Source organism: Grampus griseus, assembly GCF_964374135.1.
Source record: "Grampus griseus genome assembly, chromosome: 19".
In the NCBI taxonomy this organism is placed as follows: domain Eukaryota; kingdom Metazoa; phylum Chordata; class Mammalia; order Artiodactyla; family Delphinidae; genus Grampus; species Grampus griseus.
The window spans coordinates 57,552,541-57,569,477 of NC_139013.1; the positions used below are offsets into that span (position 1 = coordinate 57,552,541).

Below are 16,937 nucleotides of genomic sequence, written 5' to 3' on the forward strand. Positions count from 1 at the left end.
AATAATAGGACTTTTATACCGTGTGATTGATTTATTCGATGTTAATCACGGCCCTTATCGCGGGTATTAATAATCTGCCGGGCACGTGACGTCACCAAGGGGGGGCTTTTACGGGCGCTCATCGATTGGGGGCCGTGGTGGTTATCGGGCCCAGCAGGGAAGGCAAATATGCCCTTTGGGCTGGAATTGGGTGCGGGGCCTGGCAGAGGAGCCCCCAGCTGTCGGCCGAGGAGACCAGGGATCCGGGCCACGCGTGTGCCTGCTGGCCTGGGCGTGCCGGGCGGGCAGCTATCGCTGCCGCAGTTAATAAGGGGCTGAGGGCTTTTCAAGGCCAAAAATGAAGGGGGAGAAACTGAGATGTCTGACGGCGCCCCCTGAGAGCAAGCTGGTGGGGGGAGGGTGGTGGCCGGAACTGTGCCACGTGCTCACCCACCTGGGCCTCAGTATCCCTCCCGGCCACAGGCTGGGGTGGGCGGGCAACTCGGTGCCCCGAGGCTCAGTAGAACCTTCTGGTGTTTTCCTTCCTGCAGATGCTACTCCTCCACCCCCACCGCTACCACCCGCCCCCACGTCCCCAGGAGGCTCTGAGGAGACGGAGGGTCCGGAGCCAGAGACGAGGCTGGAGGAGGAAGAGGCCAGCAGCCCCTGGAGCGGGCCAGGTAAGCGCGCCTGTGTCCGGGGTCTGGCGGCCTTGTCTCTCCAGGGCAGCCCTGGGGCCCAGCCTTCTGGGGGTCCTGGGAGCTGGCCACCCTGACAGCACGGGTGCAGCAGGCCCAGGTCTGTCCTGTTGCAAAGTCCAGCCAGCCTGTGGGCCAGCGGCTTCCCTGGAGGTGGGCGCCAAGCTGTGCCGGTGCTCAGGGCTAAACCCCAGGCCCCTAGCAGCAGATACGCCTCTGAGGCCTCCCTGGAGGTGGGAATGCGAGTCTGGAGCGGCCCGAGTTCCTGCGCCTTCCCAGCCCAGCTAGGGGCTCAAGCCTGTGTGGGTGGAGAGGACCCACCCCTGGGGTGGCTGCAGCGCGTGGCAGGGGGCCGGAGGCCGTTCCAAGCCACCGGGTCCTGGATCAGGAGTGTCTTTGAAGGCGGTTTCGTGCTCCCAGCACTGCCCCACCCCCGCTTGTAGCTGGAATTCTGACCTCGGAGGGCCCACCAGACGTGTTGTGCCCGCGGCTCCCCGCTTCCACCGACGTATGAGTATAGGGCAGGCTGGGCGTGTCGGCTGTTGTCATGCTTCCTAAGTACAAGTGACGCGGCTGAGGGGAACCGGGGCAGTTCGGAGGGGTCCTGGGAGCTGCTGGGTGAAAGAGGGAGGGCGTGGTCCTCGGGAACAGAGGGAGAGAATGGAGGTTGCGCACTCAGGCCGGGCGCACGTGCACGTAGCAAGCACACGTCGAGCACCTGCTGTGTCCCCGAGGTACAGCTCCGAGCAAACCGGGTCCTCAGAGAGCTGTGATGACACAAATGCAGTCAGTGGCCAGTGGAAAGGAGGCACGTGGCAAGGGCCTCATCTTGCGGGGGGTCAGGGAGACCACACCAGGGCAGAGAGGACCCCCATGGTCTCCCAGGGGTGTCAGAGATGGTCTTCTGCCAGGTTCAATTTGAGTGGCCATGTGGACCCTTCATCAGGATCCCAAGGTGTCAGGGAAAGAGTGCTGGGATCGATTAGTGATGTCTGGGTGGCACCAAGGAGATGAGGTGGCACGTGTGCCTTCTGGTCCCCCTGCTGATTTAACACACCTCTTCCTACAGTAGGGGGGTGTCTGAGGCCCAGAGAGGGAGGGATGGGCCTGGTGGTCCCAGCCTAGATGGTGACCCCAGACCACTGGGAAACAGTCTACTGCCAGCGTCTCCCACCTGCATGGGCCATGGTGCTGCCTGGGAGTGAAGCATCCTGGGTCAGACAGGCTGGGGGTCCCCTCTGCTGCCCCAGGATGGGAATGGGGCTTAGCACAGGGACACCGCTGCCCTCCGGATGGACTCGGCCGCCCCCCACCCCACTTCAGTGACTCAGGGACAGGCAGGGGAGGGGCCCCAAGGGCCCTGGCAGGGACGTCCTCTCCTCACAAGGAGCACCTGGCCAGGGACAGGTCATGTGTGTATGAGCCCCTCACAGCCCGGTCGGGCACAGCTGAGCCAGATACCCACCTGCCGGGGCTGGGCCATTCCGCACACAGGGGACGGTGCTGTGGGACTGGTGCCCGTGGTCAGACCGCTCTGCTGCCTCCGTTTCCCCAGCTCTAGGACAGGGTAACGACGAAGCACCCAGAGACGCTGGCTCAGCGCTGCCTCGGCCCGTGTCTCGCACATTCCAGGGACCGCCTGGTGCCTGTGGGCCCTGATCGGCCACTGGGCAGGCGGGGGGCTGAGAGAGCAGCTGCTGGATAGGGTGACCGTGGGGAGGCATGTGCGAGGCGGTCCTCACACCAGCCCCTCGAGGCAGGGGTGAGGCGACCCTCCCCATTACGGAGGGATCCAGGCACAGAGCAACTAAAGGGTCTGTCCACGTCACCACCCGCGAGGGGGCACAGCCAGGATGCAGACCCGCCGCCTGGATCTGGAGCTCAGGCAGCAAGTGTGTAGACGCCAGCCTCAGCTGTCCTCCGGTCGGTCCCCGCCCACCCTGCGGACTTAGTATCACCGTCCCCGTTTTACAGATGGGAAGGCAGAGGCCCCTGGAGATTGGAACCTGGCCCCGGAGTGGCCGCGGGGGCCGTGGCTTGGGTGGGTGCACCCAGGAGCTTCCTGCGCTATTTGCGTCCTCGGGGGCTGGGGGGCTCCCTATCGGCCCCCACAGATAGGAATTTCTGTGCAGTGGGCAGCGATGGCCCGATAAGCAGCCTCCGGCCAACCGCCATGGTGGCCGCCCCCTATCAGACCCCAAACAGGCCACACTTATCACCCGGCCGGGAAGCCAGAGAGGCCCCGTGGGCTCTTATCTCACAGGGGCCGCCGTACTGGCGATAGGGTGGCAGGCTTGCCTGGGTCGCCGTCCCCAAGGGCAGTGCCCAGCCCGGGAACCGGCGGGGGGACAGGGGTGTCCAGCGGGGCCTTCGCTGCAGGTCCTGGTGCCCTGCGAGCTTCCCCGGCCCTTTCCCTTCACTGTCCCTCTGGGCCCCGCCCCTTCGTGTCTCCTCCCACCCCACCCTCTGAGTTTGTCTTTTGATCTCCACTTGCCCCTCCTGCCCCGTCCCCCATGGGGAAAAGTGCAGCCCTGGGGACCCGACCTGTGCCTGGGGGCACCCCCACCTTTCCCTCTGGGATGGCGGGCTGGTCTGGACCACAGGGCACCCTGTGCCGTCTGGCTTTGAGGAGTGACTGGGCCCCAAGCCTCGGTTTCCCATGTGAGCTGCGTGAGGGGAGGCCCTGGAGGCCAGGGCTCGCACACACCTTGTGCCGCCCCTGCAGGTGGTCGCCCCCATCTCGCCTTTCTGGCCACTGTCTGCTGGCCAAGACTTGGCTTGTGAGTGAGACCCATCACCCGGGGAGGGTGCTGACACTGCAGGGTCCCAGGGGCAGGTGACATCAGCCCGGCAGAGAGGCTGGGTCTCAGTGCCTCTCTCCAGCTGCATGGTGGGTGCAGCGCAGCTGCCCTGCCTACAGCAGTCAAGGCCCCGAGCAGGTGGCCACAAAGACCCCCAGGAGATACCACACGGCACCAGGCAGGAGGGAGGCCTCCCAGCTCCTGTCCTCCCAGGGGGCTCTCGACACGCGCTGCAGACACAGCGAGGTCCTGGACCCTTGAGGGCTTTGTAAACACGAGAGTGCGGGTGTGCAAGGGGCCTGTTCTCTCCGGGCCTTGTTACTGTCCCCACACTAGCTCCCTCCTCCCACCTGTGACCCGGCGACCCCAGAGCTCCCGACCCAGGCTGGGATGTGGTCAGTGTCGTGGTCACTTTTGGACGTTGTGACCATCATCAGGTCACGAGCTGCCGGCGGCCAGTTCTCAAGTGTGACTTCAAGTGGGAACCACCCCCACCCCAGCAGTGCTGAGAGGCCGGAGCCAGCCTGCCTGCCTGCCTGGGCTGGGGTCCAGCTTTGCTGAGCGACTGTGGGCTGGTTACTCGACCTCTCTGGGCCTCAGTTTCCTCATCTGTACAAATGGGACGCAGGGCAGAGCAGCTCCCCACTCAGTCCCGTCATCTTGCCCTGGTGGCCCGGGTGCCTGTGGGTAGGGGAGGGGACGTGTAGGCAGGTTCCAGGGAGAAGCTGCTCTCTGAGACCAGAATTCCGCTGTCGAGCAGGAAGGCACCGCAACCCCTTGGCCAGCTGAGCACGTGGCCATGGAGCGGGGAAGGGAGGGTCCGCCTCTCATGCCCCTACTGGTGATGGGCACCTTGGCCCAGGGGTCCCCACTGACGGTCAGGAACCCGGGATCCAGGCTGGGTCAGAGACCGCTTGGCCTCGGAGATGTCACCTCCCTCCTCTGAGCAGTTTGGGCAGCAGCCGCTATGTGGGTGGGTGAGGCTGGAGCAGAGGCCACGCTGCACGGTGCAGGGTGAACGCCTGCTGCCTCGGGAGAGGCCGGGGCGTCCTGCGTCCTCATGGAGCCCAAACGCCACCGGCGAGCCAACCGTGGACTGGGTGGGAAGGCAGGGGTCCTAGACGGAAAGGTGACCCTGAGGGGCCTGAGGGCACGAGGTCCGCGTGGACGTGGGCGTGGAGAGTGCCGGGCAGAAGCACAGCCCACACCAGGCTCCCGGGGGACTGAGCAGGGTGCCAGGTGGGCGGGGGGGTTGGTCCCGAGGGAGATGGGGGTCCCCTCGGGTTGCCTCAGGGAAAGTGGATGAGAGCAGAGCGGGGGACCCACCCCCAGTTGAGGGTCTGTGGGGAATGGCCCGCCATGGGCAGGGGGCTGCCCTGCCCGGCCCTACCCGGCCCTCATCTTCCCTTGAGCCGCTGGCTGGAGTGTGAAGGGAGAGGGGTTGGGCAGCAGGGACCCGGAGAGCTGGGTATTTTTATCTTTGAAATGACCTTGTGCGCTCGAGGGGCTGGCTGTTTAAAATTCTGATATGCAGATGGCTGAGAGCTAGAATCTGAAATCCCCAAGGTGCATCTGGGAGGGTAGCTGCCACTGCCTTAGCTCTGTGGTCCCCGGTGCCCTCTGCCCATCAGGGTGCGCGGCCCCCAGTGACCCGCTGCCCCCTCTGTCTCCACACTTGACATCCAGAAAAAGCAGAGGGTCGTGCAGACAGGCAGCCCCCACAAGGGCTGAGAGCCCTGAGGGTCCCTTCCGACTGTGGGGTCCTGAGCCTGTCACCTACCTCATGACCCCCGTCGGAGCCTCTGTCCAGTGGCAGTCACCATGACCTCAGGCTCCTGGCCAGGTCATGAGAAAACGGAGGGAGGGCAGTGAATGGACGCTAGGCCTGGGTTTGGGGCCCCAGGCCTGGGTTTGGGGCCCCAGGGGTCCGGGAGCCTCCTCTGCAGCCAGATCTCTTGGGGGGTCCCCTCCCCCAGGGACTTGCCTGGGGTGGACCAAGCAGGTGTCACTCCTCTGCCCTCCACACCCCACTGTGTCCCGCACAGGGGAGGTGGGAACGAGCACACATCCATCCAGGTCTCTGACAGCTTGTCTGGGAGGCAACGTGGTTCAGACATCCCGAGTTCAGGGCTGTCCACTGGGGGTGCCGTGCGGAGCTGGGGAGCAAGGTGATGAACCTAGGGGGCCCACAGGGGCTCCCCATTGGCTCTGAGGGCTAGTCAAGTGGCCTGGGCTCCACAGGTCCAGGAAAGAAGGGGGTGGCCAGTCCTGTGACCTGGCTGTGTGATCACAGCCCCAGGACTGGGGTCCCCTTCACCTGTAAGTGTCTGAGGGCCTGGAACTCTTTCCTGGTGACCACTGTTTACAGAACAAATTTCAACTGACTGAACATCAGGTATCATGTTTTTTTTTTTTTTTTTTTAATTTTATTTACTTTTGGCTGTGTTGGGTCTTCGTTGCTGTGCGCGGGCTTTCTCTAGTTGCGGCGAGTGGGGGCTACTCTTCGTTGCCGTGTGTGGGCTTCTCATTGCGGTGGCTTCTCTTGTCGTGGAGCACGGGCTCTAGGCATGTGGGCTCAGTAGTTGTAGCACGCAGTCTCAGTAGTTGTGGCTCACGGGCTCTAGAGCACAGGCTCAGTAGTTGTGGCGCACGGGCTTAGTTGCTCCACAGCATGTGGGATCTTCCCGGACCAGGGCTTGAACCCATGTCCCCTGCATTTTGCGGCGGATTCTTAACCAGTGCGCCACCAGGGAAGCCCTAGGTGTCACCTTCTTTTGTCTCAGCTTCATCCTAGGCCCTAGAGGCAGAGATGGGAAGGCTGGCCATGTCCCCACTCACTGCACGTCAGCAGAGGGGACAGCCAGGTGGTCGGGCCAGGACAGCACCGTAGGTGGGCCCCCCCACCCCCAAGGATAAACTGGAGTGGGCCAAGGGTGTTCGGGCAAGGAGCTGGCACGCGCAAAGGCCCTGAGGTTTGGACGGCATGGGCGTGGCTGGAGCCTTAGACGCTGGAACAGGGTTGGGGAGAGATGAGACAGGGCACAAATGGCTCAGAGTTTGGGCTCAATGCCATGGACCGTAGGGAGACGCCTCCGTTTTCTTGGCTGTAAAATGGGGCGTGGGGTGTTCAGTGGGACGTTTGGTCAGCTGCCTTGCAGAGAGTGGGTTAGTGGGCGAGAACCTCCAGGCGCACGGGGAGGCGGGCAGCTGGTGGGAGGGGCCAGAGGATGCATCCGTGCCGTTTCCTGCCTGGGGACTGGCGCCCGCTCCACCCCCCACGCCCCCCGCGCCGGGGTTCCGGGTTCCGAGGGCCTGCTGGAGGCTGGGGATCCTCACGCCGGGAGCGTGAGCAAGGGCGATGGGCTGCTATCTGGGCTGCACTCGGTTGACTAATCTCGCCGCCTGGTGTTTCTATGCAAACCTCAAGGTTTGTTATCGGGCGGTGGGCGGGCAGCTGAGGCAGGACGGCCTGTCCTGATGGACAGCTGGGGAGATGGGCCGATACGACTTGGCCGCGCGTCCCCTCCCGCCAGCTCAGCATGTGTGGGTGGGAAAAATCATTTCAGCTATTTCGCGTTATCACTGGGCCTGGCATTGCGGCCCCATAGGCCTGTTTATCTTAGATTAGCGGGCGGGGGGGGGCAGTGAGGGGCACAGGAGGGGGCGATGGTGGATGGCAGGGTTCAGCCTGGGGTCAGACCCAGCAGCTGTGTCAGGAGCCACCTCTTCTCGGTACCCCAGGGAAGGGGGTCCAGCCCAGATGTCCCCCGAGGGCCATGTTCCTTGAAAACCCGCAGGGGGCCCTCCGCGCATCCTGACCCCCCACCCCGACAGCTGAGCAGGCCGAGACTCCCGGAGCTGGGGGGTCCTAGGGAGGGGCCGTGTGTGCCCGCAGTCGGCCTTCCTTCCCAGGTGTTTACTGAGCACCTACTGCGGGCGGAAGTGGCAGGTGTGTTGTGCGGTGGCACGGGCCATAGAAACAAGGAGTGTGGGGTGTACAGCCCAGGGGCGGGCAAGAGAAGGAGGTCGTTTATTCACTCCATAAACACTTGTGTTTTAAGCGCCTGCTCGGTGCCAGCAGAGTCCAGGCCCCCAGAGAGCTGTTGTTCTCATCACGGGGACAGAGACTAAATAATAGAGAAGTGAAAATGTCCCCCGTCCGAGGAGGGGAGGCTCAGAATAAAGGGGGGGCAGTTCTGAGTAGGGTGTCCTGAGCCTCATGTGGGCAAAGACCAGAAAAGGGAGGGGAACCAGCTGCCTCCTGGGGACAGTGTACCAGGCGAGGGCACGGCCAGGGCGAGAGCCCTGAGGCCAGGGTGGGCCCGGCTGGGGCGAGGAGGGAGGGGGTGGGCTCAGAGAGGGGAGGATCCGTTCTGTAGGTGGTTGTCCTGGAAGTGGGGTTCGGGGGTTACGGGCTTCAGCCAGCGTGGGCCGAGGGTGAGCGACGGATACCTCGGCTGCCTGCTGTCTCCTGGGCCCTGAGCCCTTCCATGACACCCTCTCCAGCCCCTCCCCGGAGCATCGGTCCCCAGGCCAGGGTAGGGGCCCAAACCCCGGCCAGCATCCACCACCAAAGCTCAGAGCTGCCCCCCTCTCCGAGCAGGGCCGTGTGGGGCAGAGCTCCCAGGCCGGGGCCGAGGTGGGGACCGAGAGCCCGCGGCCTCTCCTTCGCGGCTGGCCTGGCCTGCACGGATGCCATGTCCTGCGCTGCCCAGTGGGCACCAGGGGCCCAGGCACCGGGCCACACACGGCACCCCAAAAAGGCCCTGAGCAGAGGGGCCTCCGCTCCCTGTACCCTGAGGGGCTGCTGAAGCCGTGGCCTCCCCCGTGGTCGGGCTGCTGACCCCTCAGCCCTGGGCAGTCCCCTCGCTGCGGTTAGCAGTTCTTCACCCTGGAGGTGCTGACCGCCCGGCACCATCAGCCTGGCCAGTGGGGAGCCGCCCTTTGGCCCAGTTCTGACTTCAGCGTCTGCCCCTGACGAAGTCCTGGGCGTCGGGGTCAGGTGGGGGCCAGGACCCATGAGAGGGGCAGGTGGTCAGCGGGCCGCTCTTCAGCGAGACTCAGCCGCCGTCCTGTCAGACTCCCCTGCCGTGGAGCCCGTTCTGCTCGCTCACTTGCAGTTTCATTTATTGAGCACCTACTGTGTGCTGGTCCCTGCGGATGCAGCCAGCCGCTGCCCTCCAGGAGCCACGGCCCAAGCAGAGAATGGTCAGCCGGGGCACAGAGGCTAAGCAAGGAATGTGACTGAGAAGTGCAGGGGGTGGCGAGCCCCTCCCCCTCGGGGATTTGCACCGAGAGCTCAGTGGCGGGGGGGGGGGCAGCCCTGCGGACACCTGGGAAAACTGCCTGCATGGCCAGCGCAAAGGCCCAGTGGTGAGACCATGGGGGGTGACCTGGGGGCAGCGGGAGGGCTGGTTGCCGCATGGTGAGTGGACTGTAGGGGCTCAAGGGTGGACCTGGGACCTGTGAAACGGGTGAGACGGGAACGTGGCAGCCGGTGCTGTGCTCACCGCATTTCACATGTGGGCACTGAGGCCCAGAGAGGTTCGGGGCAACTGAGCAGGGCCGGAGCCCACAGTCCCGCCCCCCAGCCCCGCCCCACGGGGTTCTCCCGGGTCCCCACTGTCCTGGCGGCGGCTGGGGGCCGATGCCTGGCCTCCTGCCCCGCGCTGCCCGCTGACCTCACCGCCTTCCGGGAGTGGCTATCTGCGGCCGTGGGCGCTAATCGAGCCGCTTCCTCCTCCGCCCTCCACCGGCTTCCTGCCCAGGCCGCCCCCCCAGGCTGGGCGTCTGAGCGTCCGCCTTTGCCCCACCAGGGCCTCCCAGACATCAGGGGGTGCAGGTCTGCCCAGCCCCACCTGGGAGCCTCTGGAGATGGCCGCCCCTTCTGGAAGTTTCCTTCCCAGTCGTCCTCCTGGGCCCAAGCTCAGACTCACCGTGGCCCGGCCGTGCGGCCTGGGACCCATCGGCTTCCCTCCCTACCGTTGCCTCCCTGGTGGAAAGCCCACGGGTGCACACGTGGGGGGACCTGGGATGACAGGCTGGCCTTCACGGCAGGCGGTCACGGCCACTCTGCTCTGTCGCCTTTGTCGGTGCCGTTGCCAGTGCGGACGGGTTCTCTTCCCAGGACCAGGGCGGGCACTGCTGCTGGCGCTGTCCCCAGGGCTTGTGCGGTCCCGGTTACTGGGGCCAGTACGGTCACCCTTGCCCCCGGTACCGTCCCCAGCACTGTTACCGTCCCGCTACTCCGGGCTGGCAGGGCCCTCGCCACTGGTGCCGGGGCAGACCTGGCTTCTAGCTGTCACCTCTCCCTCTGGGGTCCTCGGGGCCGCGGCGCCCTCTCTGGGCTCGGGCTGCTCTTCTGTGGGACGGGGACAGGACATTCAGGCTGTCTGGAGGAACCGGATGGGCAGGGCAGCGGGGGGACGGGGGGTGGCAGCGTGTGCGTTGCGGCGGCCCCCTCCAAGCACGCGCGGGGTCCCACAGCCCCAGCTGGGGCGTATCGGGGTCCGGGGCCCACCGCCGGGGTTCTGGGCTCCGTCTGTCACGGGATCTCCCCGAAGCTCAGGGCACGGGCGGCTCTGCTGGGCCCACCTGACAGGTGAGGAGACCGAGGCTGGGCGAGCTGAGAGTGTCTCCCAGATCCGGGACGGGAGCCGCCCGGCCCGGCCCCTGATCTGATGCTGTCCCCTGAGCCCCCACCCCGTGCGGCGCTGGGCTCCTCATTTATTTATTTATTTGTTATTAGGCCTCTATCTCTGCGCGTAACTTATTTCCTCACCGCATGTTTCCATTACGGCGGCGGCGGATGCAGCCGATAAGATCGGTCCCTGGAGATGGGACAAAGGGGCCGCCATCGGCTTGAGGGCTGGTCATATCCTGCCCGAAAGGGCCGAGCGGGGCCTGAAATGAGCGATGCTATCGGGGGTTTATTGTGTGTTGGGGGGAGGGGTCCTGCCTCCTTGGCCACCCCCTCCCCCTGCAGGCGGAGCCTCTGTGGCCACCCCTCCTTGGCCCCATCCCCCCACAGCACGCCCCAGCCCCCGTGCCTCGGGCAGATGGCCCTGGCATCCACCCGGCTGTCCCAGGTCCACCCGTGGTCTCTGTGGGGCTGGGAGCTGCTGGGTGCAACAGGCACCAGGCCGTCCACCCCCAGCCCCGCGAGCGCTCACACACGTCCAGGTGCTCAGACTGGAGCTGCCCGAGCCCCTCAGGGTGCTGAGATGCCCCTGCCTTGACTCAGCAGTTCAGCTTCTAGGAATTTACCCCCGAAAAATCATCTCAGCGCGGACAGGCGTAGGGTGGTGGGGACAGACATCACAGCCGTGTGGAAAATAGCAAGCCATTTATTTTTTTATTTCTGCTCTGGTCGGCTGAATTTCTCCAAGAAAGGGGAGAAATGATTCTAAAAGAAGCAAATTGCACGCAGATACCCGTGCTGCTGTGCCCGTGCGTGTGTCTTCCCACGAACACCCAGATCCGGGGCTGACGTTGGTGCAGCCCCACCGCCGCCCACCACCTTCCCTGGTTCCTGGGCCCTGGCCCCTGAAGGCCCGGGACCTTGCTGGGTCCCAGAGGGCAGGAGCAGTGACCTTGGCGGGTGACAGCACCGGGTCCCGAGGCTGAGACCCTGGCGGTGGCGGCACAGTGCTCGATCGAGGGCCCAGTGGGGGAGCCCTGGGTGTTCCTGGACAGGAGGGAGCTGTGTCTGGGGTGGGGACCAGCCTGGGCCCGGTCTGTCCTCCAAGCCTCCTGTTCCCGGGCCCCTGCCCAAGCATTATTCCTCCTTATCTCCCCCTGAAGGGGCAGGAAGGACAGAGCACTGGACAGGGGTCGGGGGCCTGGGCTTGAACTCAGTCACCCCATCGCACTGTGTGGCCAGGTCCTCTCTGACCGTCGGTCTCCTCGTCTGTGAAGGCGGGGAATAACCACCCCTTAGGGCATGTGGTGGTTTGAGGACTAAGTCATCAGTGCCCTGAGAGCAGGTGTCTGCTGGTTCCACGCGCTACGGTGAGCGCGCACGGCTTACGAGAGGGGCTTTAGCAGTTCCCTCGTGCTGGTCATCCTCAGGGGCCCTGGGGCCCAGTGTGCCAGTTTGAGCCGTGGCACCTTGGGCAAGACATAGCGCTCGCCGGGCTCAGCCTCCTTTGTGGGCGGAGCAGCCAGGGTGCTCATAAAGGACCCGCAGGCGTTCAGGGCCCACCACGTTCTCTGGAAGGAGCTTCTTATTCCCTCAAGGGCCGGTCCTGCGGGGTGGTGCAGTGTCAGGACATTCTCGATGGTGTTGGCCAACCGCAGTGCCCGCTGCTGCCCCTTGGGCGGGGGTAGGACGGGACTGGCCCGAGGCTGGGGGCAGCGCCGAGGTCCTGGCAGCGGCAGGGCGGGGCACCCTCCCTTTACCCCCTTGACCACCCGGCCTCCACCCAGACCCTCGCTTGCCCTCATGCCCACCCCTCCTGCCCATCTGCAGCAGAGAGACGGCGCTCCGAGGGACAGGAGGGTGGGGCCCGGGGACACAGGGAGCAGGGTGGGCCACCGGGCCAGCTGGGAGGCGGTGAGCTGGAGGCTGACCGGAAGGAAGGGCCCTCGGTGGCGGTGGCGTTGGCTCCTGGAAAAACAGGGTAGGGGCCGGGAGGCCCAGGCTGATAGGAGCCTGATAAGCTGCTTGCACGGGAGGTGTTTTCTTTACCTTATCTCACCGGTCCTGCTTCCAGCCCACCCTCCAGGACCAGGCTGGGCTGGGGAGAGCCAGGGGCCCCCACCCATCCCTGTTCTCAGGCCGCAGGGTCTCCCAAGACCAAAGGGCCAGGGACTGCGGGGCCCTCCGCCCACTTCACAGGTGGGAAGGCTAAGGCCCAGGGACCCAGGGCGCCTTTTGTTTTTTAAGCTTTTTGAGAAGGCTGGAGAGACCTCAAGGCCTCCCATTTTGAGGCCCCCGGGGGAGCCGCGGTGCTCAGGCTCTGTGGGACGGGGGGCAAGGCTCTGACCCGGGTGGGGATGGTGAAGGGGCCGTCAGAAACCTGGTGTGGGGCTGGGCCCATGCTGCGCTGTTGGCTATCCCCAGGCGGTCCCAGCTCCACCATTAGCTGGGGCCAGGGTTCAGCCCGATAAAGACAGGCTGTTGTTCTGTGTCAAAAAATCAATAATCCCCAGCGATGTCCCAGTGATAGGAGGAGAAGTTCACGGCACCAGCTGGCGGGGGCGGAGGGGGTGGGCAGGGCCAGGGCTCCAGAACCTGGGGGCCGCCCGCCCTGCCCGGCCATTACCCAGCTGGCTGGTGGGGCCGATCCACGGTGGACTCCAGGCCCAGGGCGCAGCGTGTCCTCCTCCTTGCCCACCCCCCATGCCGCCTCTTTGCAGATGGGAAGCTGGAGCCCGAGGTGAGGCTCTGGGCCTCTGTGCGTCCCGGGGTCAGGGGAGGTGAGAGCAGACAGGAGGAGGACCGCCCCCGCCCGCCCCCTGCCCAGCCCAGCAGGACCAGATGCCCCTTCTCCCAGGCCTGTGGCTCGTCAGCAGGGCCCGGGCGTGCAGCCAGTGTCGTCCAGACTCAGGTGCTCACGGGGGTCCACTGGGCCCAGGCGCTTTTAGGACACAGCCAGCTGACAGTGACCCTGGCCCAAGGGGCTGACATTCTAGCGGAGAGACTGGGAGTCAGTAGAATACACACGTGGACTCCACGGTGCTGGACGTGGTAGCAGCTCAGGGCACCGCAAGCCGGCAGAGGTGGGGAGGGGTCGGCAGCCGATGGCGGTGCCCCAGTGCACGCGTGAGGGGACTCGGGAACACAGGTCCAGCCAGGGCGTGCCCCCAGAGGGCCCTCCCCAGCCCGGGCCCTGTGACAGGCACCGTGCCTAGCGCCCATTGGCCCACGTTGGGCCGGCCGCAGTGCCGCCCTGCCAGCCCCCTCTGCCGTCGGCTCCAGGAACCTCGCCTGCCTGCCGGCTCCACCCCACGCTCGGGCTGCCCCATGTGACGCAGCCACCGGGCAGAGCCTGGCAGGAGACGGGAGGCTGACAGGCAGCAGGTGTGGGGGGCAGGTGTGTCCCACCCCGAGGGAGGGCCTTGAGAGGCTCTCTTGGGTCTGAGCTCTGGAACCCTCTCCAGTGCAGCCCCTGCCACCGGCCACTGTGAGTGCAGGGTCTGTGGGCAACTTCTTAGGAAGGACATTCTGGGCTTGAAGCCCTTTGAAAACCTCTGGCCTGGAATGAGAAGGCCACCCCGTCCAGGCAGGCTCAGGCTCTGCACAGCCTGCCCGGCCCGGAACTCAGGGGGCTGGGTGCCGGCAGAGGGCACCAGGGCCAGCAGAGAGGTGTGAGACTTCCCCAGGCGGCGGTAGGACCAGGGACATCCAGGGGCCGCTGGGGGCAGCTCCCAGGAACGTCCTCTCCTCTGACGTTCCCCGTCAGGGAAATGGGCGTCCATCCATCTTGGTCACGGTCACAGCTCCAGAGCCGGGCCCTCAGTAACATAAACAGCACAACAGTGATGGGGCGAGCTTGGCCGCAGGATGGGCGCGGGCTGGGGCGGCGTCCTAGGGAGAGGTGCTCACCGTCCGAGGGCAGCAGCAGGTCGCGGCCCTGCAGGAACCAGAGCCTGGCTCGGCCATGGTGTCCGCTTCCCCCAACGAGGCCAGAGATCCCAGGCCGTACGTGACATCTGGTATTTAACCTGTGACAGCCAGTCCCCATTTTCATGTGTGCCCTCAACTCATAGCTCCCCGGCCCCTCCAGCTTCCTCTCCCAATTCTGGTCCCTCCTGCCAGGGTCCGGGCCCTCCGAGGGGCTCTGTGGGGACGCCCGGGCTGGTGGAGACCCTCACCCAGCCCCGGAGAGCGCTTGGAGGATTAACAGCTCAAGTGGCTTTGCTCCTGAGCCAGCGCTCACGTGCGCCCACGGCTCCCTCAGCCCGTCTTCCCTGGAGGGTGCACGTCAGCTTGTTCCTGCCATCTAGGCTGTGCTGTCTGCCGTGCGGTCGGGGTCCTGGGGCCGGGCCTGTGTGCAGGGCTGGCGTCGGGAGTGTTTCCTGCCCCACTCAGCTCCGTTGCTGCCACCTGTGAAATGGGGATGGGACTGTGCTTGGGGTCCGGAGCGTCCGGCCCCTTGATGTGCCAGGTTTGCTGTGAGTGACGGCACAACGCCCGCACTGGGGTCGTGGCCTTGGGGTCAGAGGGATCTGGGCTTCACTCTCCTGTGCTACTTGCTGGCCATGTGACCTCAGACGGTCCCTTGATCTCTCCAACTGCTTTTCTCAACTGGAAGAGAGCAGAAGAAACGGACCGCACCCATTTTTACCCCAAGCTTTTTTAACCATGTTCCCTTGACACTTTGTCCCCATGAGTCACACATGAGAGCCGGAGTCTTTCCAAAGGCACCGTGGTCACTGGTGACACCCAGGGTTAGGATCAAGCTCCGCCCCTTTTTGTTTCCTGATGTGGCATTCAGGTGTGGCCTGATCCAGGGGACGGGCCAGTGCCCATGGCCCTGGGTCTCCTGGTCCTGGAGCCCCAGGCTGCATGGGCCTGTCAGCCTTCTTCCTGCCCTGAAAGGCGGCACAGCGCAGAGAAAAGCCTGTCGGCAGCCAGGGTGGGAGTCTCGCCAGGGCCTGGGCCTGGGCCTGGGCAACCAGCCCAGATGGGAGAAGCTGCACGGCTCCGGCAGATGTGCGGGCCGCCTGCGGAGCAGCTGGCTGCCCACCACGCACGGTCCCGCAGCCCTCCGCATGCCCCAGGGCCCAGGTCTCCCCCTCCTCGGGGCCTTGTTGCCCCGTCTGTAAACAGGAATCAGAAACGGGCCGACAGGGTGGAGCCCAGAAGTGGGGGTGTCCCGAGGAGCTGATGGGAATTTGCTGTCTGCTGGCCGTTTCTCTCCAGGCCCCATTTGCCCCCTCCCGCCGGATCACGGGAGGGTCACACGCGAGCAGGGCCTCGCATCCACGCAGACGAACCCTCCCCTCCCAGCCCAGAGGCTCCATGACCACAGAGCAGAAGGGAGGGAGAGCAGCCCCGGGCCTTGAGTGTCCAGACGGGCCCCCGCAGCCTCGGGGGCGCCCGCCCCACATGGTCGGGCTCTCGCCTCTCATGCCGCCCAGGAGGTGGTCTCCTGTGCCTGCCCGGGAGCCCTGTTCGGTGTATCCACGAGATGAGGGCTCTGCCCCGCCATGGGCAGCAACCCCACAGCGCACCGGGGCCGGGACACCCGGGCAGACGGCTGCCGGCGGCTGCAGCTGTGTTCCGCTGCCGCGGCACTTGCCGTGGAGGCGAGCACGGTGGTCACGTGGCACCACGCCTGGGCTGCAGGAAGCCCATCAGCGCTGAGAGCAGCCACTGGTGTCGTCTGTTTGGGGGATGGGTCCCCCCCAGGCCCAGAGGGGCCGAGAGCCTGGCCAGGGTTGTGCAGGGACTGCAGCTCAGCCCAGCCGGCCCCCTGCCAACTTCCCGTGGTCACCGAGCACCCACCCTGCCGGGCCCTGCCCTTCGGCCCTGCACCTGTTGTGTCATGTGACCTTGCAACGAGGGAGGTGGGCACTCTCATCCCCCACTTCACACGAGAGGAAGCCACGGGCAGAAAGGGACACGCCCTGGTACCGACCCAGGTCCTGGAGCCTCGGGGCTGACGGGGGTCAGGCCTCATCCCCTGGCAGCTGGGTTACTAGGAGCTCCCTCCCCCCGCCAGGCATCTCAGTCCCAGAAGGGCAGGGACAGCCCTGTTGCTGAGAGCTGCAGGACAGACACCACCTCCACCCCCTGTCCCCTTATCTCTCTGTCTTCCTAGGGCCTCAGCTGCCACCCAGTCAGGACGGTCAAGTTGGGGGCAGGAAAACGGCTGGGCTTGAGAGCTGGTGACCATGGGCAGGTCCCACCACCCTCAGTTCTGGACCATGGGGGGCCCGGTGAGCTGCATCTGCAGTGGGAGGGGCTGAGCCAGCATATGAGTGAGCAGGCCAAGGGGACAGCGAGGTGGCTCGCCCCGCAGACCCCCACTGACCCCGCTGCCTGGTCTGCTGCGTGACCTTGAGTGAGGTGCTTGCCCTCTCTGGGCCTGGTTCCACGTTGGTGGAACCCCTCGGGGCCCACAGCCTCCCAGCCCGCCCTGCTCTGGGCCCAGGCCCTTGGAGACTTCTAGAACCCTGCGGGGGGGGGGGGGCCTGCTCACCCCTGGCGTTTTCTCTCCCTCTCTCCTTTTTGTCTCCCTTTTTTGTGACTTTTATCAAAGGCAAACAGCGTGATCCTGAGATAGGGCCACTCCCGACAAAGCCAGGGCCAGCTGGCCCCAGGGAGCCGCAGGGTGGGGCCGGGCGGGATTAGATAAGTGGGTGCTGGCAGTGACCCCAGGGTGGGCGCCCACACGCGGATCCCAGAGCCCACTGTCCAGGGCGGGGGCTGCCGGGCGGCTGGCCTTTGTACCCTGGAGGCCAGTGGCCATTAGCACAGAGCCTGGCCCCTGGAAGGAGGGGCCAGCCG

The 16,937-nt window shown here is 65.6% G+C and overlaps 1 protein-coding gene across 1 annotated transcript in view; it reads left to right on the plus strand.

The window, feature by feature from the left end:
- ZFPM1 (zinc finger protein, FOG family member 1) overlaps nucleotides 1-16,937 on the plus strand; it is a 67,651-nt gene that overhangs the window by 27,850 nt on the left and 22,864 nt on the right. The window contains exon 3 of the mRNA XM_082676212.1: nucleotides 531-659. Within this exon, the coding sequence (XP_082532338.1) occupies nucleotides 531-659 (129 nt within the window). The remainder of the gene's footprint in view (nucleotides 1-530; nucleotides 660-16,937) is intronic.